Genomic DNA, 26,175 nt, shown 5'->3' with positions numbered 1-26,175 from the left:
AGGCTATTGCAGTAGTCCCGGTGAGAAGTAATGATGACTTGAACTAGAGTGGTGGCAGTCTGAGTGAAGAGAAAGGGAAGAATGCTAGGATTTAGCAATTGATCCGATGTGGAGGGTGAGGGAGTGTAAGGAGTCAAGCATGATTCTAAAGTTACCAGCCTGGGTGATTGAAAGGATGATAGTGCCTTTGGCAGTAATAGGGAAGTTTCTAAGGATTTTTTTTTTAAGGCAGGAGTGGATAATGTAAAGAGATCTAAAATACAAAAATCCATCCACATCTGCTTATGTGGGTTTTTACTTAACACTTAGAATAGAGAACCTGCTGGCTATTTAAGGGACACCTGCCGGAGGCATTAGGTGTCCTGGAAGAGATAGAGCTAGCTGTGCTGGGAGTGCAGAGGGAAGAAAATTGATACCTGCACAGCTGCTTTTGAAGATATTGAATTGTAGATAGATTCACCCCCCCCACCCCCCCACCCCCATGGCCAATCCAGCTCAGAAAGACTATTGAGAACTTTGACTGTAGAGTGAGGGCTGAGTGGATGACTATTAGGGGAATAATTGATTCCTGTGGGGAGGGGTGAGAGAGTCACCCTCACCTTTTCTAGAAATCACTAGTCTAAAGTCACATACCTGTTTAATGGCCCTCCCAAGACTAAAATTTCTGTCCTGAGTGCCAGTCATGTACTTTTCTCCTCATTCCCTGAGATTTTTTACTAGTGTATTATAAGAGAACCCATTTCACTTGATTTTCTCCTGATATTTTCACTTTTAAACATTTCAAAACAAGCTATTACATAATGAAGCAGAGGAGACTGGGTAATCTCAAGAACCCTTTTCTCCTGATATTTCCCTTAATTACATTTTCTTCTAAAGTATGACCAGTGCTCAAGGTCAGCTAAAGGTTGGCTTGAACAGAAGCCATTTGAATACCAGTGGAAAGTAATAATATTGGGCGTGTGTCTCCTTGGCTTTACCTAAGAGGATGGTGGGATCTTTGGGGGACAACTAAATAATAGCATCCAGGCAGTCTGGGCCAGGATCTTAATTGTAATCATTATAAAGGAATGTTTTCCAAGATTAATATGTTGTTTTCTGTTTGTTTACAGCACAGAAGGATCTCTCTTGTGTATATATCCTTACCAGTAAGTGCCTTTGTTTGACAAGCATCCTGTGGGGAAGACAACTTTGGTAGGACAGTGGGGTGATGGTGATGGCTCCAGGTTGGGTGAACAGGAGAAAGAGGGGAAAACAAACAAACGAACTGTGGTATAGTGGAAAGTGCACTGGATAGGGAGATAGAAAAACAAGGTTAGAGTCTTGCCCCAGTCCTCATTCCCTATGTCACACAGAGCAAGTTAATTAAACTCTGTGGGTTTAACTTTTTTCTACTGTAAAATGAATAGCTTGGCTACATGATCCTATGGTTCACAGCAGAGGGTGACATGAGTAGAGACAGCCAGAGAGCATCTGGGTCTGTAACCTTGCCAGGAAGATAGGTAAGGGCTTGTTAGGAACTAGGGCGTCCTATGTGTGAGGAGGGGAGTGGCAAGGATTCAGAGAGCAGTGGGCCCCGAGAAGAATGGCTCAGTATTTCCTGTGAAAGGCCCACAGCTTAGTCATTCTCCAGATCTGGCATTCACCCATACATGGGAATTGCAAAAGGAGTGTGAGGTAAAACTTTCTGCATCTGCCTCATAAAGTCTGTAGCAATAGTTTCTGGTCCTGTTGCCTTTTCTTTGGTCTCTTCCTCAATGAACTCTCATCCTCACCACTAATGAGGTCACCCTATGTTTTTTAAAGAGGCAATATGGCATAATGGATGGAACACTGGCCCTGGGATTCAGGAAGACCTGGGTTCAAATCCCACTTCAAATCTTTACTATGTGACCCTGGGCAAGCCAATTAACCATCTTAGCTTCAATTTCCTCACCTATAAAACAGGAACATTAATAACCTCACAGAATGATTGTGAGGCTCAAATGAAATAATCTCTTTAAGATCATCACAAACAGGACTAAACAAATATTTGCTCTTTTTTCTCTCTGATATATGTCAAGCGCTCTAATTCTCACAGAAGTAATATGTTTCTGCCTGTTGTTGCTCACTGTTTTATCTTTTTTTTTTATTTTTATTTTTTTGCAGGGCAATGAGGGTTAAGTGACTTTCCCAGGGTCACACAGCTAGTAAGTGTCAAGTGTCTGAGGTCTGATTTGAACTCAGGTCCTCCTGAATCCAGAACCATTGCTTTATTCACTGCGCCACCTAGCTGCCCCCCACTGTTTTATCAATTTTCCATCTCTTGGTCTTGTTGCCCAGTCTTGAAGAGTCCAATGGGATAGAGAGGAGAAGATAAAGCCTGATTTAGAATCAGAAGGCTTGTGTTGGATACCTCACTCCTAATGGCTGATCTTTCTGGAGTACTTATATTAACCTTCTGAGCTTCAATTTTCTATAAAATTTTGAGTGCTTTCCTCCCTGGAGTTGAGGAGATTACTTGTTAAAGTATAAAATACTTTATAGATGCAGGCCAATTCTTCACCATAATTATGGAAATAACTCCCCAATTTTTTATCGTAACTACTAACAAAATATGGAAATTCTTTCAGAAATTTTAGGCATATACTATCTTCATTTTACTCTTAAGCATGAGGGGAGAGACAAAGACAATCCAGATGTGGTCCTTGTTTTGGGGGGGATTTATGTCTGGCAAATATAATCCCTATTGGTTCCTGTGGTTATTGTCAAATCCAGGATTTCAAGGAACCTAGAGACAAAACCTCACCCTCAGTTGATCTAACTATAAAGTTTATTGCTAGAATACAAACCACTGGTAGACATACCAGTCTTCATTGTTACACTAAGATCCCAATCTTTGGCTGGCCCTGGGAATTTAAGCTGTAGAGATAACTACTTCCAGGAAATCAATTCTGTCCAAATCTAACCTGACCTTAGATGTCCTGGGGCTAAAAGCCTAAAAGAAAATAGGTATTATACTAGGTACTAGGCAAAATACTAGGTATTATTTTTGAAGTAGGGGCAGCTGGGGGTGCAGTGGATATGGTGACAGGCTCGGAGTCAGGAAGAACAGAATTCAAATCCAGCCTTACACACTAACTATGTGACTCTGGGTAAGTCACTTTACCCTGTTTGCCTCAGTTTCCTCATCTGTAAAATGAGCTAGAGAAGGGAATGGCAAGTCACACTAGCACCTCTGTCAAGAAAGTCCCAAATGAAGTCATGAAGAGTTGGACACAACTGAAAAATGACTGAACAACAACATGCTGAAGTAAATTAAGGGAGTAGAGAACTTAACATTTATCAAGACATGGTAGGCAGGGGGCAGCTAGGTGACACAGTCGATAAAGCACTGGTCCTGGATTCAGGAGGACCTGATTTCAAATACAGCCTCAGACACTTGACACTTGCTAGCTGTGTGACCCTGGGCAAGTCACTTAACCCTCATTGCCCCGTAAAAAACAAAAAAACAAACAAAAAAAAACCATGGTAGGCAGATCTCACCCACCTTTAGATATACCAGTGATAGGTAAATCAGGTAAAGATAAATGTGAGCTGGTAACAATTCCTTTAGAAATATGGATGTTCATCATTCACTCTAGTAGTCTTCAAAGTGGGTGCACAGGCCCCAGTACATGCTCAAGATGATCTGTTCGTCTGCAAGAAGAAAATAAAGATCCGCTTGCTCCCAGAATGGCTGGTTTCTGTCCAAGTCTGCTCTAACAGAGTTGTGGTGGCAGTGAGGGGGCAGGTCGCTGGTTTCTTTTTTCCCCCTTCATCTCCTTCCAAGTCCTAGGTGGTGGTGTCATTGACAAACAGTTTTGTGTGAGGGGTAGTAGAGGCAGGAGCTGTGGTCAAGGATGCTTGGGAGGGGGACAGCCCCAAAGTCAAGGAGGGCTAGTAGGTTACAATGCATAGTGCTCTTAGGGTGGCCAGAGAAGCAGAAAAGCCTAGGTGCTGGGCCCAGCATATGGGTAGAAGCTGACACAGTGATCCAGAAACAAAGTTGTCTCTAACTGGGATTGCTATTAAGATACTGGGAAAGAAGTGAAAGACAAAGGTGGAAAATGACAGCTTAACTCAGCGACTCCTTCTCAAGGTTTCATTACTTGGAGGACAAAAATTGTGGGCAAATGAAGCTTCAGCTCCTAAGAAGATCTCAGTCCTCTGTGGGCCTATGAGCCCCAGGCCCAAACTCTTCCACCATGGTCTTTGTCATGCTGGCTTAATATGGCTCCTGTGTTACTACAGGCTACACAGACCCTTAAAGCTCCTGCAGATGAAACCCAAGAAAATGTAAGAGACAGGGTGCAGGGCATGTAACTGAGCTGCTCCTTGGGGACTAGTCTCCAGTGTGAGTTCTGATGCTCCCATTCATCCAGCACCTAGAGGAAAACTTGGACTTGGGCCATGTTCTTCAGAAGCTCTTCAGAAAATTGCTCCCCCATGGCAGCCACATGTGGACCATTTGGATGAAGAACTAGCTCTGTGGCTAAATTTAGATTCTGCTATAAAAGAGGAAGATCTTTCTAAAGGCTCAGACATCTCAGGTCCCCAAATCCCAGAGAGACAGAAGGTGTAGCCCATGAAGAAAATAGTCCTGGGGGCGGGAACAAACTGTGTGACTGAAGAAATGGGCTTAGAATCTAGATAATCACCAAGTATACCCAAAGTTTGGAGGCTGGCTGGAGGACATCATGATTTCCTAAAAGAAAACCAAAGGCCTGAAGAATTGTGGTTGCCTTTCTGCTTCTGAGTGGGTTAAAGGGGAAGACATAGAATAAGGCAGTAGTTCAGGAAAAGCTATTTATAAATGCCCCAGACACACCCAGATTAATGTCCCAGCAGAGTAACTGAAACATGGAGACCTCTACTTTAGACAAAATTGACATAAGAAATTAAAAGAGGTATATTCTAATCAAGGACTCCTTCCAACCCAGAATTCTAATAACCTTCAGCAAGTGAAAGGTTGGCCCACACATGTTCCCCATTTGTTATTAGTAAGAACCAGGTGATACTTGGGCTACATTTATTGCAAATAAGGTCTTGTGGTTAAAGAATTAAAAGAGCATGGTATGAATGTGCCTATATTTACTTGGGAAAAAGAAATTATATATGCTAGTAAAAAAAATTAAAAGTTTAGGGGCACCTAGGTAGCACAGTGGATAAAGCACCGGCCCTGGATTCAGGAGGACCTGAATTCAATTCCTGCCTCAGACACTTGACACTTACTAGCTGTGTGACCTTAGGCAGATCACTTAACCCTCATTGCTCCACCCTCCCTCCCCTCCCCAATTAAAAGTTTAAAAATTGAGCTTTACTATATTTAACAACCTGATGCCCTCACTTTTGTTCTGAAGTCAGATGGTCATATGGTATGGTATTTTGAGCGAACAGTGAAGATTGCATAAATTGGAGGGATTGTAATGATGGTACATGCATTCCTTCACTGGCAGCATATAAGGTTATATTACTGTATCAAAAAAAAAGTATTAAAATGATATCTTTTTTTAAAAACAATGAAACATTTAATCAGATTTCTCTCACCAAAAATCTTTTTTTAACCATAATAAAGGAAAGTAAATGGCTTTCCTGCGATTAGTAAATAAAATAGCATTTGAAATATTATTTATGACATCTTTATCCCATTTTAAAAAAATATAATTTTGTCTGTATTTTGCAAAATATTGATAACAGAGTAGTGTATTACATAATTTATATAGAAATACATATATTGGGGAGTTGTGATCAAAATGTATTTTTTTACTGATGGGTGTTCAAAAAAATTTAGAGCATATTGAGAATCATTATTCTCTTTCTCCTAGATGAGGGACATAGTCTAAACCAGCTTACAACAAAGTAGAATAGGAAAAATGGAGTGGGGGTGGGGCGTGAGGGAGGGTGGGGAGATGGTTGAATGTAAACAGAGGCATCAATCATCTTGAAGCAGGAGTGTTAGAGTTGCCATCAGAGGCAGTCTGGGTTGATCTTGGCTGTCCTGCTTATGATCTCTATGACCTTGGAAAAGTTCCTTTCCCCTCCTGGAGTTTCAGTTTTTTCATTTGTAAAAACAGGGGCTTGAATTATATGGTCTTTAATTTCCAGCTCTAAAATCTTATGAGCCCATTTAAAATGGGAACCCTGGAAACCTTTAATCTCCCTTTCCTCTGCCCAAATGTGTTATTTCAACCTGTACTTTAGGAATAGTAAAAATAAAATTTCATTGTTGTTCCATTATTGCTGTTGGGTGTTTTCTTTTCTTTAGAAAAAAAATGCCAAACTAAAAAATAGGTTTTAAAAACGATGTTTCTATATCACAGTCATTTTCTGGCTAGTCACCTCCATCTCTATAATAAAAACTTGTTCATAACAAAGGAAAATGGCTAAACAAAACTGAGACAGTGACACTATGTCTGATAGTGCATACAACCTTCTGCTTTCCTACTCTCCACTCGATGTAAGAAGAGAGATTCCTGCCATTGATTCTTTTTTTTTTTTTTTTTGGCAGTGCAGTGAGGGTTAAGTGACTTGCCCAGGGTCACACAGCTAGTAAGTGTCCAGTGTCTGAGGCCGGATTTGAACTCAGGTCCCCCTGCATCCAGGGTCAGTGCTTTGGCCAGTGCTTTATCCGCTGCGCCACCTAGCTGCCCCCTGCTATTAATTCTTATTGGACACATGGGTATGGAGCCTTCTCCAAGATTGGGATGTCTAGGGTTCCAGCAGAGTAAACAAAATCACTATAACCCCCTTGTTGTTTAAGTCATTTTAGTTGTGTTGGTTTTTCATGACGCAGTTGGAGTATTCTTGGCAAAGCTACTGGAGCGGTTTGCCATTTCCTTTTTTAGCTCATTTTATAGATACAGAAACTGAGGCAAATAGGGCAAAGTGACTTGCCCAGGGTCACACAGCTAGTAAGTGTTAAGCGTCTGAGGCCAGATTTGAACTCAGGTATTCCTGACTCCAGGGTCAGTGCTCTATCCACTGCACCACCTAGCTGCCCCGAGCTAGTAAGTTTTTGAGGCTAGATTTGAACTCAGGTCTTCCTTACTCCAAGCTCAGCCCTCTATCTACCATTTTCTTCTATTTCAAAACATCGTTACCATTCAGTCTGCCAGCAGGGATGGGCATGAGGATGCTCCTGTTCTCTGCCTCAGACTCATGCTGGGAGGAAAACATTTTTTGTAAACCTAGAAAAACTATAGAAAAAGGGGTTCTCATTAGCATGATTATTTTTCAGAATGACTGTCTCTATGAGGCACGTGGGACAAGCACTTATTTCTGTTTGTGGATAAGGAAATGGAGACAAAGATCTCATCTGGTTCCTTGCTCTTATGATTTGGACTCAGGTCCTAAGAACATGATTCTGACACAACCAGGCCTAAAACGCAGGCTTTCTATCTCCCTGGCACAAAGCTAGAGTCTTTCAAAGTCACCCATACCCCATACAAGTAGCATTGGAGGGATGGGTCCAACAAAATGGCACCATCTTTCATTTTGGGGAGAGCTTAAAATGCCCTCTCCTTGCTGCTGCTCTGGGTCATTATGACTCTGGGTCAGTAATAGCTACAGTGCTGTAAGTTCTCAGTGTGTTTTCCTCACGGTAGCTGAGAGCTGTGAGGCCAGTCTGTTACCCCACTTCCTTATTTAGCCAGCTGATGTGCAAACCATGTTCAGTTCCCACCCCAGCTCCCTACTTCATGGAGGACCTCATTCTCTTGGTATGCAGACCAAACAGGATTATACACTAAAGAGAGGCAGACTCACCCTAACTAACAAGTGTGAAGAACCTTTTTTTTTTCTTTTACATGTTAACTTTGCTGAGTGCAATTCTGTTTTAGTTGATGTATTGTGGGAAGGAAGATCTGGGTTCAAATTCAAGTTATGCTACATTGTGACCTTGGGTGAGTCATTTCTCTTTTGGGTGTGTACTTTTGAGTTTCTTTTAATGAAGCCTCATTTTTTTCACCCCAGGCATTTGCTGATGACATACCCACCACTGAACTCTTCTTGTAACAAATTAAAAGTTAAGCAAAGTCAGCTTATTGGCCTTACTTCATCTGACAATGTATGCTATATTCTGCACCTGTGGTACTCCACTCTTTACCAAGAGGATGGAAACATGTTTCACCATGTTTGAGATCAAAGTTGAACCTTTGGGCAAATCATTTTACCTCCATGGGCCTCAATTTCCTTATCTCTAAATGAAGGAGTTGGGCTGGAGATAATTAACAATGATTTTGTTCTTGATGGGCTCAGTCTTATTTGATGCATATAAAAAATCTCAAAAGTAAAGTAGGCATTCTTTAAGTGTTATTATTTACATTTTACTGATGAGGAAACTGCAGGCAGAGTAAGGTTGAGATGTACTCATGGTCACACAGCTAGTTAATGCCAAGGCAGAATTTGATACATAAGACTTCTTGTACCTATAAACCCAAAGGGTTAGTGATTTAAAGTCCAGCTTTCTCAAACTGATATCATTTTACCTAACTGGGTAACTGCCATCCTGTGACTAAGTAGGATCCTGTCATTTAGAGCTGGCAAGGCATATAAAGATACAATATAGAGATCCTTCCGAGTCTAACCTCATTTTACAGATAAGGAAACTGAGGTCCAGAAAGTTGAAGGTGCTTGCCTTAGATCACACAGCTAGTAAATAACAGTTAGGATTCAAATCCAGTGTTCTTTTCATCTATGGTGGGTGCCTCTTCTTGGCACTCACTTATTTGAAGAATCTCTGTCCTAGCCAGTTTTGTTTTTCCTTTTATGGGACATTTTTCTTTGATCAACATTGCTTTCCTTCCTATGAAACCTTCCCCACCTTTCCCACAACTTGTTAAGCCTTCCCCCCTCCCGATCTACTTTGTATATAGTTTTTTTTACTGTATTAATTTATTTATAATCTGCTGATTTTTCTCTCAATAGAATGAAAGCTCCTTGTGGTTAAGGAAGGTTTGGTTTTTAGCTTTTGTGTCCCTAGTTCCTAGCAGCTAGCACTGGACCTGGTCTATTATTATGCTTAGTTAATACTTGTTGATGCAGAGTGACTTTACAAGTTAATCTCTTCTCTTCCTACAGATCCAAAGGGAACGTTAATAGCAATGCTAATGTTCAGAAGAGATGGTGGCTGTCCAACTGGTTTAACAATAGGTGAGGATATCTGTGATAGGTGAGCTGTTTTGTTCCATGAGATCCCACAAAATTAAATGGCCATCAATTGACTTTCTGAATAGTCCCCTTTTCCTTGCATGTCAGAACATGGCTGGAAATTGTGTCTTGGGGATGGGAAATTACTACACTTCAGCTTTCATCAGCCCACTTCTATTTCAGAATGTGTGTCAGCAGCCCCTTGTAGGAACAGTATGGCTTCAACTCACTCCAGTGTGCGGAAGTTAGAAGGAAACAGATTTCCTCTTCTTGAAAGGAGGAACTTGCTAATAATGCTCAGAGCTGGCCAACAACATAATGAACAGCCCCTGAAGGGAGTGAGCTCTCTGTCACTGGATATGCTCAGGGAGAAGATAGATGGCTATCATGGATGTTCTGTGTGAATTTCCTTTATTGACTGAAGTCTGGACTAGACAGTCTCTAAGGTCAATTTCCAACTCTGATTTTATGAATTTAGTCTTGCCAAGGACCGTGCAGTTCAGAGAATTCACTGGAGTGCTCAGATGGGAGACCATGACAGCATCAGTTAATAAGTATCATAACCTTGTTTATTGCCTCATTTTAAAGGGTGCTCTGAAACAGAGGCAGCCTGATAATAGTGTGGCTTTCAAAATTAGAATCACTTGGGTTCTAGCCATTGCCCCTGGTTGGTGGGCTGGTGAAGCCCTTTACCCTTTCAGCAGCCCATTCAACTCTGTTAAGGGCTAAAATTCTAGCTAAACTGTCTAAAATATCTAATGAGTGGTCGCCAATCAATTACAAGCTTTAGCAAGAGTTAGACTTTTAAGCATTTATTAAGGAGAATAAGAATTTGGTAAAGAGAGAGAGAAAGGCCTAGATTCCTATCTATTAAAGGGAGAGCACATTTCTAGCTCCCTTCTCCACCAGCGTCCTCAGGAAAGAGCCCCAGAGTCAGCGCCAGTCTCTTCCTTCCTCCTCCCACTAATCCGCGTCACTTCCTCCCGCCAAAGAAAAGACTCCTGGTCTTGCCCTCAAAGACCTTCGCTTCATGGGTGAAACTCTTCTACAGTAAGTCTCCAGCAGGTGGCGTCATTCCAATCGTTACAACTCTAAGATGTTCAGTTGCAAAATGGTTGCTGATTTGCCTTTTCATAGGGCGTTACCTCACCTGGAGTGAGGAAATCTATGAAAACTTTTGGCCAAAAGAAGAAAAGAAGTAAAGAAGGGATGGAGGGACACAGTAGATGTACATCCCAAGCCTTTTATTCAAAGACAAATCTCCAGAATGGAACTCAGGTGCAGAACACCTGTGTGTGCTGATTTTCTTCACCTCTGAATAACAAGTCTTGGATCTAACTTGTACTTAATCATTTTGAATTATATCCAGTGTCTCCAAACTCATTGCCTTTTTTTTCTGTTTACACCCAGGAGCCATGATTATCAAATTGAAGAACCCCAGCTGTCGGATTGGTTTAATCCCAAGTAAGAGACAAATCTCTACTCCCTAGAAAGTTAATACTGCACATGGCTTAGGGTGAGGTTAAAGGTGTTCTGTGGCCAGCTGTCACTGGCTTGGAGAAGATTCCAGATGGAGGGGAAGGGAACAAGTATTTGTTCCTAAGCATAAGCACTGGGTTAGAAACCCAAACCCTGGAGATTTTGAGCCCAGTGCTAGAAAGATAGGTGACAATTCCTAAATTGATTGGGCAGTCATGGCATGTTAGGACTAGATGGGACTTGAATGTTTAACTAGTCTAATCCTCTTATGTTATAGGTACCCAAAGCAGGGAATGGGCTTTTTCTAGATCTTATAATGGCCCTTCATAAAAGCCTTCAAGTGGAGTCTGGATGACCACTTGTCAAGAGACACTGTAGGGGCAGCTAGGTGGTGCAGTGGATAGAGCACCAGCCCTGGAGTCAGGAGTACCTGAGTTCAAATCCGGCCTCAGACACTTAACAGTTACTAGCTGTGTGACCCTGGGCAAGTCACTTAACCCCAATAGCCTCACTAAAAAAAAAGAGAGAGACACTGTAGAGGTGATTCTTGCTCTTGTTCAATTAGGACTCTGTCTTCTGAGTTCTTGTCCAACTCTTAGATTTAATGTCTTTGTGTGTATCAATAACGGTATTAAAATCCAAGATTGGACTTTCAGGTCTCCTGAATTCCATTCCAGGACTCTTTCTATGTCTTGGGTTCATTGACCATCAAATTCCTTTCTAAGACTCTATGATTCTATTACTTGGTGAAGATTAGGCACAGAGTGTCATGGAGTTGTGGAAAGAATAGTGGATTTGGATTCAGAAAACCTGGGTTTGATTCCTTCCATTTCTATTTCATTTCTGTTGACCATGGACAGGTCACTTTCTGGGCCTCGCTTTCTTCTTTAAAATGAATGGGTGTGAACTAGATATCCTCTACAATCCATTGCAGCTCTAAATCAATTATTTTATGATCCCAGAAGTTGTCATACTCAACCCTATTCCTGTTAAATTGAAGAGTTCATGCAAATCTCTGTCTGGGTGAAACAGATGTATCAGTGTCTTTCTTTACCCACCATATTGCTTGGAGGGCATCTGAGGGGGAACCAGAAGCAAAGTAAAGCTGATGTTTGCCGATGGCAGGCCTGACCCGAGTCATGGGTAAGGGAGAAGGTGAAAAGGGAATAGGCAGAGAGAAAAGAGGGAATAATATACAATGGGTACTGTGCCACCAGTAATTTCCTTTGTTGGCCAAACCTCTGCCCTATGAGCTATGTCTCCCGCAATGGCCAGATCTTAATCTATAAGATTTCTTTGCAGTTGGGCCTCAGGGGGTAGAACCCCAAATCAAATTTAGTGATCTGTTAGCTGGAAGGAGGCTATCAGAGAGCTGGAGTGACATGCCCAGGGTCAATGAGATACTAAGTGTAATCTGGCTTTTAGACTCAGATCTCCTGACTCCAAGACCAACATTCTTTCCACTCCATGGGGTCACATAAGCACAGTAACTGGCTTTGCTAACATTGGCAACTGTTTTAATAAAAGAATGTTTGATCTGTTTATTTTTCCCCGCAGACAACGGCCTGATGTTCTGACAGTGACAAATTGGCTTGCCCCAGTTGTATGGGAGGGCACTTACCATAGAAAGGTCCTGGAAGACTATTACACCAAGCAAAAGATCACAGTGGGCTTAACAGTATTTGCTATTGGAAGGTAGGTACCACTGGTGACCCTTCTTCATGTTCACCTTTTCATATGAAAAATTGTGATGGGCTCTCAAAAGAGAAGTGATGGACTGAGGATGTAGAATGAGAAATACATTTTTTGTACATGGCAAACATGGGATTCACTTGTCTGGTAGGTTTTCATTTTTGTTTTATTTTTCATTTGTAATTTCCAGTGACAGCACCTTGTCCATCGAGCCAAATGAGTAACACAACAGAAAGATAATTTCACAGGGCATAGAAATTCAGGTCAACTCTACCACTAACTATATAACCTGGGGAGGGTGTTACTTCCCCATCTTTGAGGGGGCTAGACTATATGCCTTTTATTTATTTAATTTTGGGGGGGTGGGGCAATGAAGGTTAAGTGACTTGCCCAGGGCCACACAGCTAGTAAGTGTCAAGTGTCTTATGCCAGATTTGAACTCAGGTCCTCCTGAATCCAGGGCCGGCACTTTATCCATCGCGCCACCTAGCTGCCCCTGGACTATATGGTTTTGTTTGTTTTTGCAGGCCAATGAGGGTTAAGTGACTTGCCCAGGGCCACACAGCTAGTTAAGTGTCAAGTGTCTGAGGCTGGATTTGAACTCAGATCCTCCTGAATCCAAGGCCAGTGCTTTATCCACTGCGCCGCTTAGCCCCCCCCCCCCCCGACTATATGCTTTTAAAGGTTCCTTCCAGGAATAATGTTTTATTATTCCAAAGACCCACCTTATTCTTTACTTGGGAAAATAAGACATCAAAAGAAAACTGCAGCTCATAAGCTTTCAACACATTCTTATCCTCTGTTTCTCCTCCCAAAAATCTCCCCAATAGACCTTCTCCTGGTTTTCTTGACTTTCCATGGGTGCCAAGGCAGCAGTCATACCATCTGTGTTATCCCTCATCTTTATGACATTTGACCCTCCTCCTTTTCTGATCCTGCATCTCATTGATAATATCTATTGCTCTGCTTCGTGAGTAGAATCTGTCATTGTTAAAATGCTGTAACCTATTCCCATTCCTATTCCTATTCACTATGTAGCTCTCCATTGCCCTTTCTTGAATGCTTGGAGACTGTGCTTTTTCCAGTAATGGTGTCATGGAAGAACACTTGTTCTTTTCTTTTAAAATGGGTTTTGGCAGCAGGGAAGGAACCTGGGATGTTTAAAAGCATGCAATTTCTCACAGACAATTTTGTCTTCCCTTCTCCTCTTGTTCAAATGTGGGCCCAATTTATAGTTCATCTGCTGTGTCTAAGATATAACTACTGATGGACTAGCTCCATGGGCTAGCAAACCAGTTGTCAAATGCTGGACGACAGGTACTCATTATCCACTTAGCTTTCCCTGTGTAGAATATTAGGGCAAACTCCTAAGTGATTATAGTTCTAATTTAGGAGTCTGCATCGTCCTGGGGCTTGATGCAATCAACTCATTATTATCCACAAACAAAAGCATCTGGAGAATTTCACTATCTAAAGGGAATCCACTTTTCATTTGAATGATGTTCTGGACATTATCCATGACAGTGACTAACCCCTTATATCTCCCTATTTTATGTCTTGCATGATAACAGATATCACAGGAACATCAGTGTCATATCAAGCGCATCCTCATGACCTTGGCTAACAGCTTTGAGCATATATTTCCCTGCTTTATCCTTTGTAAGATATTTTTAAAAATCACAAGAGCATCAAAGTTATCTCTCCTGTTGCATATATCAAGGATATTCTACAGTCTGAACATAGGAATGGGAGAGATTTTGTTGGAGAACATTTGAGGCTGCATCTTAACTTACAGAATAAGGGTGGCTTTGTAGAGAGCCGGAAAAACACTAGGTTGGGAGTCAGATGACCTGAATTTGAATTCCAGCTCTGCTATTTCCTAGCAGTAGGTCTTTGGGCATTTTGCTGAAGATCTTGGTTTTCATTTTCTTTATTGTAAATTAATTAAATTGGACTAGATGATATCAAAGATCCCTTCTACCTCTGTCCTTTATCACTACTTATTATCAAATACTTTCTCATAGTTAACAGACATAATTATAACTTCTATGCTGCCAATTCAGATATATGTGACCACTTCATGAAATTCATTATTTGCACTAATCAAGACCTGGCTATATAGTATAATTTGTGAAAACCTGTTTTTCTCTTTTCATATTCTTTTTTTTTTTGGACAGGCAGTGAGGGTTAAGTGACTTGACCAAGGTCACACAGCTAGTAAGTGTCAAGTGTCTGAGGCCTGATTTGCACTGAGGTCCTCCTGAATCCATGGCTGATGCTTTATTCATTGCACCACCTAGATGTCCCCCTTTTCATATTCTAATCAAGGATACTCTCAATATATGTGTAAACTAATCTCCCAAGGATCTTGTAGAAATGAGAAGGTAGGCATATGGGTTAATAGTTATTGATATTTTCACCACTGCCTTTTTTGTAGTAATAACTTCTGTGATTTTAAAAATAACTTGCTGTCTTCTCATGTTACTAAAATCTTGAGAATTGACCATTTAAGTGACCTCAAAATAATGTTGCCACCAACAATGGACTTCTTCTATTTATAATCAGTCTGGTCTTGATTTTCTTCCAATTTTTGTTTTCTTTGGTGCCATTTTTGCTTTCTTATCCAGCACATTAGGGACTGTGAAGTTAATAAGAGTCCAAATAGCGTGGTTCAGATTCAATCAATCACTGGGACTGTATGCTCACATTCTTGTATGGGAGAACCTGCCAGAGCCCATGTTCTTTTGGCATAGCCTTTGGAAACTCAGCATCATCTCCACACCACAATGAAGCAGTGGAATAGAACTTTTGGTGTACAATGGAGGATAGAATCCAAAGACCTGGGGGAGGATCAATTAGCCAATATTGACTAAGCATTTGCTAAGCACCAAACACTATGCTAAGCACTGGGGATACAAAGAAAAAAGTAAAAAATGGTTCCTTTCCTCAAGGAGCTTACCATCTAATGAGAACAACAACATATCCATAAATAGGTGCATGCAGGGTACATTCAGAGGACATGAAAGGTAACCTTGTAGTGAGAGGCACCAGAAGCTGGGAGAGTAGAGAAAAGGTGACCAAGAAAGGCCTCCCACAGAAGGTAGTGTTAGAAATGAATCTTGGACAAAATCAGAATTTCTAAGAAATGGAAGTGAGGATGGAAAAGCTTTCCAGTAATAGCTAGTATAAAAGCCTAGAGATTAGAGATGAAGGAAGCCAGAATGGACAGACCATAGTGTGTGTGTGTGAAATATAGTAATGTTAAAAGCTTTAAGTTTTCAGTTATCTATCCTTCCCTTCCCTCCCCTCCCCCCTCCCTGAGATGTTAAGAAATCAATATAGGTTATACATGTGCAATCATGTAAAACATTTCCATATTTGTCATTCTATGTAAGAAAACTTGAGAGAGAAAGAAAGAGAAACCTTTAGTTTGTATTCAGACATCAATTCTTTCTCTGGAGGAAAGTAGCATTTTTCATCTTGAGTCCTTTGGGATTATCTTGGATCATCATATTGCTGAGAATACCCAAGTTATTCATGGTTGTTCATCATACAATATTGCAGTTACTGTGTAAAATGTTCTCCTCACTTCACTTTGTATCAGTTCATGTAAATCTTTCCAGGTTTTTTCTGAAATTATTTTACTTGGTATTTCTTATAGCACAATAATATTACATTACATTTATAAACTATAGCCTCCCCAATTGATGAACATCCCCATAATTTCCAATTAATTCTTTAGTCATCACAAAAAGAGCTTCTATAAATATTTTTGTAAAAATTGGTTCTTTTTTTTTATCTTTGGTATACAAACCTAGTAGTGATTATTGCTGGATCAAAGGGTATGCAAAGGGTTTAGTCAGAGAAGTATTTTTTAAATTCAATTTTATTTTATTTTCAGGTCCAAATTCTCTCCCCTCTACCTCCCTCTCTATTTCCTGCCTTTAGAAAGCAAAAAACATAAAACTTATTACAAAACATATAGAGTTAAGCAAAACAAATGTCTATATTAATCATGGGTTGTTTTTTGTTGTTGTTGTTAAAAACAACCAGGGCAGCTAGGTGGTACGGTAGATAAAGCACCAGCTCTGAATTCAGGAGGACCTGAGTTCAAATCCGGATTCAGCTGTGTGACCCTGGGCAAGTCACTTAACCCTCCTTGCCCTGCAAAACAACAACAACAACAACAAAAACAACCCATAAGCCTTAATATATACTCTGAATCCATGACCTCTCTGTCAGGGGATGGGTCGCATGTATCATGAGTCCTCTGCAATTGTGGTTATTCATCATGTTAAGTCTTTCAAAGTTGTTTGTCCTTATTATTGGTGTTATTTTATAAATTGTTCTCCCACTTCTACTTAGTTCTGATTCTACTCAATTCACTTTACATCAGTTCCTACCAGTCTTCTCAGGTTTTTTCTGAAGCCATCCCTTTTCATCATTTCTTGCAGCACAATAGATTTAGGTCTAGGAAAGGAGACTGAGAGGGAGAAGTCAGACAGGAGATAATCAAGAGAAACTATCCAGAAAAAAGTAGTCAATTCTGTCTGTGCTTCAAGAGGTCAAGAAGGATGAGAATTGAGAAAAGGCCATTAGATTTAGCAATTAAGAGATCACTGATAACTTTGAAGAATTAATAATATCCCATCATATTCATATACCATAATTTGTTCAGCCATTCCCCAATTGATGAGCATCCCCCTCAGTTTTCAGTTCTTTGCTAACACAAAAACAGCTGTTGTAAATAATTGTGTATTTGAGTCCTTTTCCTTTTTGTTTGTTCTCTTTGAACAGTTTACATTTGAACCATGAGGTAATAGGGGACTGTTGGAGTTTATTGAGTAGGAAGAATGATATGATCAGGTTTGTGCTTTTTTTTTTTTAACTTGGACAGCAATGTGAAGGATGGATTGGAATGAGACCTGAAGCAGTGAGATTAATTAGGAAGCTATTATTGTAACTGTCCAAATTACAGGTGATGAAGACCCAGAGGAGGGTAGTGGATGTATAAATTTAGAGGAAGATATATGAGAGATGTGGTGAAGAAAGAAATGACAAGATTTAACAACTGATTGACTGTTGGGTATGTGAGGATTTGAGCATGATACCGAGGTGGCTAGCCTAGATGCCTGGGAGGATGATAGTTCCCTTCACCATTACAATTATAAGAAAATTTGGAAGAGGGGAAGGTTTGAGTAGAAAGATAATAGACTCTGTTTTGGACCTATGGTGACATGCAGTTTGAAATGGCTAATAGAGACAGTGGGTGATACATGACTGAAGTCAGGAGACAGACTAGGGCTGGATATAGGGATCTGGGATTCATCTGTATAGAGCTTTTTTTTTTTTTTTAGGCAATGGGGGTTAAGTGACTTGCCCAGGGTCACCCAGCTAGTAAGTGTCAAGTGTCTGAGGCCGGATTTGAACTCAGGTCCTCCTGAATCCAGGGCCGGTGCCTTAACCACTGCGCCATCTAGCTGCCCCTGTATAGAGCTATTAATTGAACCTGTGGGGATTGATGAGATAATCCAAGGCCTTCATATAGAGAGAGAAAAAAGAAAAAGACTCAAGAGTGCTGGGAGACACTCAATTTTAGTGGGCGTGATTTTCTAGGAAAGAAACTGAGGAGGAAGAATGAGACAGAGGACAATCAAGAGGGACTTTCCAAAAAGAGACTGTCGACTATGTCTATACTGCTAAGATCAAGAAGGATGAAGATTGAGAAAAGACCATTAGATTCCACAATAAGAGATCACCAGTGACTTTGGATAATGACAATTCATTGCTGAGGTTTAAAGCCATATTGCATAGAGGTTAGGAGAGGGTTCATGGTGAAGGAGAATCACCAAATGTGTATTGCTTTTTAAAGGAATTTTAACTGAGATGGGAAAGAGAGGTATAGGAAGATATTGATAGGGTCTAGTGAGGTTTTGTTTTTAGAAGTACCAATGATGATTTCTGCAGGATGCAAGATGAATAGAAGAGAAGGAGGGAAGGAATTTTTTAGTAAATGGTCTCAGACTTTTTTTGTGGGGGGTGGTGAAGTTTATGGCTAGTTTCTTAGCTGAGCAAGTGGAGGAAGGATATGCCAAGGGAGACTTTCAGAGAGAAGAGAATCAGTTAAGAACAAGTCAATAAAAGGATCTCCCTGTTTCAGGGATGGCCCAGTTGAAATTAGATTACAAAATTTTGTTGTAGACTCAATCATCAGTTTTTCTAATTTCTTCAAACTTTGTTTAGCTACAGAGGAGCAGGAGCCTAGGCAGATGGTAGAAATAATCCAGAGTGGAGCTATAATTTTGGTTCCATTTTAGGCTACAGATTAGTCATTTAGTTAGCCTCATTTTGCATGAACACATGAGTAGGAGCTGAGGCAAACTGTGGAAGTAATCCAGGGAGGAGTCATATTTTGACCCCATGGTAGACCACAGATAAGTTACTTAGCCTTATGAGACTTAAGTTTCATTTGCATAATGAGGGTAAACCACACAGTTCTAATAATAGAGATGAAAAATTTCTGGAAATTCTGAAGCCAAAATTTAAAAGAAAAAGAAAAAAACATATTTCCCCTGCTGTGGGGAATTTTCTTTAATGTGTCTTATTTTCTAAATGATCTCTATCAGAAATTTTTTGCATCAGTCTTTTATTTTTAATCTTCTTCCTGAACTTCTGAGGTACTATGTTTGTTCACATTGAGACAAATGTCTTCATTCTTTTATGTGTGTAGTCCAGAATGTTTTAGTAGAAAGAATCTTGGATTTAGAGTCACAAGATCTGAGTTCAACTTTCAATGCTGAGGCTTGCCAATAGTGTGACCATGATCAGTCAAGTCATGTAATTGTTCTCTAAGCCCCACTTTCTTCATCCGGGAAATGAAGGAGGTTGGATAAGATAATATCTGAGGTTCCCTTCAGCTCTAAATCCTGTGTTCTTTGAATTGGGTGACTCCTTGGAAGTGATCTGTTCTGACATCTGCTTGTTGCTAGAGTTTTTTCAAAAATCAGTATAGTTCATACATTGTGGAATATGTAGGAATTTGAGTGAATTTGGCCAGAAGGAAGAATGGTTGAAAGCCATGTTACAAGAAGGCCTCAGGAGTATCATTCCATGGTAAGAAGCTACCACAGGCCCTGATTGGGTGTTCAGAATAAGGAGAGAGTTCAGAAGTAAGCAGTGTTGGTGTGACTCATGTCCCAGGAACAAAGCAGGATTTTAGTTCCCATTTCTGATGCTTTCACAAGAATAATAGTGGCAGGAATCCCAGACCAAAGGTGATCCTGCTGTTCTGTCACTCTGAACCAGCAGAGTTGTCTGATAGGGGATCAACCCAGCACCAGCCTACTATTACTCAGATGCAAACCCAGGTCAGGAACTTGCAGAGTTCCTGGATCAGACCACTTTGATACTACTGAACATTTATGGGTCCCCAGCCATAGCTTGGATCCTAGAATAATACAAAACTCAGTGCCCCAAGAAAGCAGCTATAGTGATCAATAGAGACCTTCCCTCTAGAAATGTGCAGCACTTAGACTTAACATCAAGTCCATCAGAAAGTAGACTGGAAGAATGATCATATAAAAAGAATTCCATCAAAGTCACTATGATGACAGTGATTCTCAAGGTATAAACTCAGAAGAAGCAAATGGCTCCTCAACCTTTACAAGCAAATTCTCAAAGTAAAACACATCTGGGGCACAGATCAGATAGAATTCCTGGAAGACATGAAGCAAACAAATGTTATTTTTTTAAAAAGAGTTAAAATGTTTGTTTTTTTAATCAGTATAAGCACGCTAAGGAAAAAAACTGGAAAAGAAATGAGAGCTATGGGAGAAAGAATTAGAAAAGGAATTAATATCTTGGCATAAGGGATACAAAACTTATCCAAGCAACAAACTACTTGGAAATTAGTATGAAATAGAGCCATTGACTCCATGAGATAACAAGAAATATTAAAACAAAGTTTTAAAAAGGTGGGGAGGGGAGAATAGAAGAAAATGTAAACTGCTTCATAACAAAAATTACTGATCTGGGGAAAAGATTGGGAAGAAAGAATTTAAGAATCATTTGATTACTTGAATGTTGTAAACAAAAAAGTTTAGACACCCTGTTTCTTTTTTCTTTTCTTTTCTTTTCTTTATTTTTTTGGGGGGACGGGGCAATGAGGCTTAGTTAAGTAACTTGCCCAGGGTCACACAGTAAGTGTCACGTGTCTGAGGCCAGATTTGAACCCAGGTCCTCCTGAATCCAGGGCTGGTGCTTTATTCACTGTGCCACCTAGCTGTCACCAAGACATCCTATTTCAAGAAATCTTAAAAGAAAACTTCCTAGATCTCTTAGAACCAAAGGGCAAAGTAGAAATAGAATCTACTGGTCACCTCATGAAAGAAACCTCAAAAGTAAAACTTCCCAGGAATATCATTCTCAAAATCCAGAGCTTCCAGGCCAAAGAAAAAAATAGTGCAAGCAGCTATAAAGAAAGAGTTCAAGTATTGAGAAGCCACAGTCAGAATTACACATGATTCAATAGCCATCTGGAGAGCTTAGAATACAATTCCAGAAGGCAAAAGATATAGGCTTACAGCCAAGGATGACTTATCCAGCAAAACAGTGCAATACTACTAAGAGGGTAGGAGTGGGGGAAATAGATCTTTAATGAAATAAAGGACTTTGAAGCATTCCCAATTAAAAGACCAGAGTCACATAGAAACTTGGAAGTACAAACCCAGGAGTCAAGGGCAAAATAAAAAGGCAAGTATAAATGAACAGTTATAAGGGACTAAAAGATAAACTGCTTACATTCATTTATAGGAAGATAATACACGTATCACCATTGAACCTGTCATTACCTGGGGTCATATAGGGAATCTAATTTAGACATGGTCTAGGAGGAGTTATGTTACATCTTTTGGGGGGGGGGCAGGGGGCGGGGCAGTGAGGGTTAAGTGACTTGCCCAGGGTCACATAGCTAGTAAGTGTCAAGTCACTGAGGCTGGATTTGAACTCAGGTCCTCCTGAATTCAGGGCCAGTGTTTTATCCACTGCACCACCTAGCTGCCCCCCAGTTCTGTTACATCTTGATGATCTTAAGAAAGAATGGAAAGAGAGACTAAGAATATACTGTGGAAAGAAGAGAAAGAAAGGTTAAGGGAAATTATCCCACATGATCAGAGTGTGCAATCAGATACCTATACAAAGAAAGAGGAGAGGCTAGGGGAAACAGCTCATGATTGAACCTTACTCTCATCTCAACTGGTCAAAAATAAGAAGAATACACACAAACACATACATAGTTGGATACGGAAATTAATTTCATTCAACAGGAAATTAAGAGGGAAAGTTAAGAAGGGGGAATTAGAGAGAGGGTGAATTAATGAAAGATTAGTTCTAAGCAAAACAAACTCTTAAGGATGTACAAAAATTTTTATAGCTCTTTTTAAGTGTCAAAGAATGAGAATCTGAGGGGGTGCCCACATAGTAAGGAATTACTAAACAAATTCTAGTATATAAATGTGATACAATACTGTTGTTCTATATGAGACATGATGAAGCAGGGAGGGGATAGTTTCAGAAAATCTTGGGGAAACTTGTATAAACTGATGCAGGGTAAAGTAAACAGAACCAAGAGAACATTTTATGTGATGACAACACTATGATAAACAACTTTAAAAGAATTAGGGATTCTGATCAGTATAATGATCAAAGGTTCCAAAGAACTAGTGGTAAAACATGCTGCCTACCTCCTGACAAAGAACTGAAGGACTTGAAGTGTAGAGTGACATACAATGACATATGTGTATGTATGTGTTTTGAGATATGGCCGATGAAGAAATTTGTTTTGTTTGGATGTCTAGATATGTCTTGTTTTCTTTATCAATTGTGGGGTGGAGATGATGGGGTGGAAAAAAGAGGAAAATGAAATTTTTGCTGATTGAAAAAAAAAAGGATAATTTTTCAGACAGTGCCTCCAAACATTATATCCTTATTATACTGTACCTTTTAAAATCCAGCGGCAAAAATCTGAAATTGGAAAGTTTGTGTAAACAAAAGTTGAGAACTATCTTTACATGTAACGGAAAAAAAATACTTTATTAATTTTTTTTTTAAATCCAGCGGCAATGGGATCATCGGTTGGTTCTGTAAACTGAATGATAGTGCACTTCTTCCTATTTATTTATAAAGCCTTTCATTTTGCTTGTTTTTGTCCTCATAGATTAGAAACATATTGAGATTTCACTGGGTCCTTTCGCACATAAGTCATGCCTAACAAGTATAGCATCTGAATCAGACCCAAGAAATCTTCAGGAAGTAAACACAGTTGAACTTAGAAGAAATGATTAAAGGCAGGCAGCTGTGGTGTAGTGGGGAGAACACTGGAGTTGGAGTTGAAGTTTAGGCTTGGATTTTGTCTGTGGGACCACAAACCAAAGCCTTCTAAGTCTTAGTTTCTTCTGCTGCAAAGAAAAGTGGGGAGGGGGGGGCTGGATAACAATAATATTTGTGCTTGCTACTGAAGATAGCTGTGGTGAAAACACGACTTGGTAAGACTCTCCATAAATGTGAGCTGTTGTTATTCCTTTAAGATCATCAACAGTATTTCTGGAAGTGTTTGATTTTATTAAGCCCCCAGAGGACATTATCTCTCCAACTACAAAGTTTGTTCTTTGGATTCTTTTCTCCTCACTCTTTTTTTGAGGACAACAGAAATAAACACTTTTCACATTTTAACACTTAAGATCTTAGAATTTGAAGGTGGAAAGGACCTATATGGCCTAGTCTGATTCCTTTCTTTATAAGGAAACTGAGGGCCACAGATGGGAAATTATTTGCCCAAGATCACACAGGTAAATAAGTAAAGAGAGCTGATATTTGAACTCAGATTCTTTGACTCAAAATTCAGTGTTCTTGTGTCACACCTCAACTCCTCTTCTTTTGGCTCTGCTGTACATCTTTTGGAGGAGACTTAGCTCTGTTCATTTGGGGAGCGTGTGTAACTTCTGAAACTAAGAAAAAAGTCCCAAGGTTTATTGCCCCCCTCTTCTATCCTTCAGACGTTCCCTCTCAATTATTTTCTACTCCCTGGACTTCACACTTCTACCCCCTCCCGCCACCCCCAAACACACACACCAATGCTGGGTTGTTGTTTTTTAACATAGGCATACTTCACATAGTGCTGTCTCCCACACCTACACCGTCACTCAAAGTCATTATTACAATATTGCCAAATCTAAACATAATCTGATAAAATCCTTCTATAATGTCATTTTGCTGATCAGTTATTAAAGACTCAAGTTGGGTGGTTGATGATGAGTGTCAATCAGCTTCCTATTGTATCTTTAATAATAGCAGTAAATTCATACCTTCATGTGTAAAATGATCTGGAGAAGGACATGGCAAACCACTCCAGTATGTTTGCCAAGAAAGCGGGGTCATGAAGAATCGGACACAACTGAAGTGACTCAACAACAAAAGGGGGTCTACAAGTTTTTCAGATCATTTCCTTCAGTCCTGTGAAGGAGTATGTATGTGTCATCAACTTCATTTTATTGATGAGGAAATTGAAGCTCATGGGGTTCAGAATGACTGTATGAGGGTCGTATAATGTTAGTGGATGTACTGGGATTCAAAGCCCACCCTGAGGCCTGTGTTCTTTCCACTACATATTGTTACCATTGTTCCTGTGCAACTCATTGTTCCCTGTCACATTATTTTCCACATCATTTTTGTGGGGGGAGGGAACCTATTAACAGTGTTGGGAGGGGTATCCCTGTATGATTCCTTGGGAACACTTCACAACCCTAACTATTGTGTTGAGGTTCTTTATTTGCAAAGGCTAGATCCCACAGTGATTTGGGACACTGAGCCACGTCATTGTCTCTTAAAATGTTAGGTCCCCTAGGACTTCTTGACCATGGTACAGCTGAAATTAGATTTGGAATCAGAGGTCCTGCATTTGGATCCTAGCTTTATTCATCCAACCAGCATTATTTAGTGTTTACTAATGTGCCAGGGACTTCCAGGTGCTGGGCATACAAAGATAAAAAGGAAGTAATCCTCATCATAAAGGAACTTACATTCAGTTGAAGGCAGAGGAATGACATGATTATAGATAAGTAAATTATATATATGTATATATATATATATATATATATACACATACATATATATATATACATGAAATAATTTGGGTGGGTGAGGGCACAGTCCAGGGTGTAGAGGGGATCATGATGGAGCCCATGTAACATGTTGGTCAAGTTAAGCCAAGCCTTGAAGGAAACAAAGAGTTTTACAAACAAGACACCAGGAGGGGAAGTATGTTCTAGGCATGGTGTGGAAGGGACAGCCTGTGCAATGACAGAAATGGGAGCTGAAATTGTGTCTAAAGAACAACAAGTAAGTCAATTTAGTTGGAACATAGTGTGTGTGCCCAAGAGTAATGTTTAATAAGCCTGGAAAGATAAGCTGGAGCCAGATCTTGAAGGGTGATAAATGTCAAACAGGAGTTTTGTATTTTATCCTAGAGACAAATAGGAAGTCACCAGAATTTCTTGAGCAGGGGAACAATATAGTCAGATCTTGGCCTTAGGGATATCCTTGTGGCAGTTGGGTGAAGGATGGGTTGGAAAAGAGATAGTGGAAGCAGGAAGAACAACTAGGAAACTACTGTAATAACTCTGCCATTTGCTCTGTGTGTGATTTCGGGGAAGTCATTTGACTTCCCTGACCTTCAGTCTCCTCTAAAATGAGGATGTTGTCCTTGATGATTTCTAAAGTTAAATGGTCTTAATCCTATGATGCTAAACAGTGAAACATTTCTGAAGGCTCTTTGCCTCTTACTAGAAGGATTTCTCTGGGTTGGTTTACCAGCTAGACCACATCCTCCCTTGGCATGAATGAGGATAAGCCTGCCCAACTGTAATTTTATCTTGTGGTACTCAGCTGTCATGCTACTAACTTATTTGTAAATCACTTCAAGAGGAAACAGGTAGTAGGACATGGTACCAGGAAAAAGGTTAGAGGTTTTGTGTTTGTCTTTCTCCAGTGAATAGACTGGTCCTATGGATGTTGACATTATCAAGGTAAGGTACATTTTTTGCATCACTTTCTCATAGTCATAGATCTTTAGAGATGGAAGGGAAATTAAGTAGTGTGATTTTCCTGTATTTACTGAACATAGCTCTGTGTGTACTCATCCATGTTTTAGTTTGACATTCACCTTGTCCAATTACTGGGAGGAATCCTTAGGTAGCCACATGGTTTTTTATATATAGGAGTGCTTCTTTTAGTCCTTGCTTTTCAGATGGGTATGTTGAGGCCGAGAGGGTTGACAAAACTTGTCCATGGTCATGTGACAAATAAGTAGAAAAGCTCAGTGTAGACCCTGGCATCAATAATATAATTTAGAACTATAAAAGGACTTTTTTTCATTAGGTCATAGGATTTAAAACTGGGTGGAACCTCAGAGAACTGTCCAATCCTCTTCTTTGATAGATAAGGAAATTGAAGTACAGAGAAAGCAAGTGTTTCTCCTAAGGTCACACAGGCAGTAAGTAGCAGGCTTGTACTAAAGCCCTAATATTCTTTCTGTAACTGAAATTGTATAAATTTGTATTTCTACTTTTGATTGGGATGTAACTTTTTTTTTTTTGAGGCAATTGGGGTTAAGTGACTTGCCTAGGGTCACACAGCTAGTAAGTGTTAAGTGTCTGAGGTCATATTTGAACTCAGGTCCTCCTGACTCCAGGGCCAATGTTCTATCCACTGTGCCACCTAGCTGCCTGGGGATGTAACTTTTACCAATCAAAATGGCTACTGGCTAATTGACTACCTCCCTTTGGT

General features: G+C 40.1%; 1 protein-coding gene across 1 annotated transcript in view; it reads left to right on the top strand.

Annotated features, from left to right (window-relative positions):
* GGTA1 (glycoprotein alpha-galactosyltransferase 1 (inactive)) overlaps nucleotides 1-26,175 on the top strand; it is a 150,874-nt gene that overhangs the window by 96,163 nt on the left and 28,536 nt on the right. The window contains exons 3-6 of the mRNA XM_043990363.1: nucleotides 1,110-1,145; nucleotides 9,097-9,168; nucleotides 10,576-10,629; nucleotides 12,202-12,339. Of these exons, the coding sequence (XP_043846298.1) occupies nucleotides 1,110-1,145; nucleotides 9,097-9,168; nucleotides 10,576-10,629; nucleotides 12,202-12,339 (300 nt within the window). The remainder of the gene's footprint in view (nucleotides 1-1,109; nucleotides 1,146-9,096; nucleotides 9,169-10,575; nucleotides 10,630-12,201; nucleotides 12,340-26,175) is intronic.

Source organism: Dromiciops gliroides, chromosome 2, assembly GCF_019393635.1.
Source record: "Dromiciops gliroides isolate mDroGli1 chromosome 2, mDroGli1.pri, whole genome shotgun sequence".
Taxonomy (NCBI): Eukaryota; Metazoa; Chordata; class Mammalia; order Microbiotheria; family Microbiotheriidae; genus Dromiciops; species Dromiciops gliroides.
The sequence above is the reverse complement of the archived record's forward strand: the minus strand, read 5'-3'. Positions and strand labels throughout refer to the sequence as shown.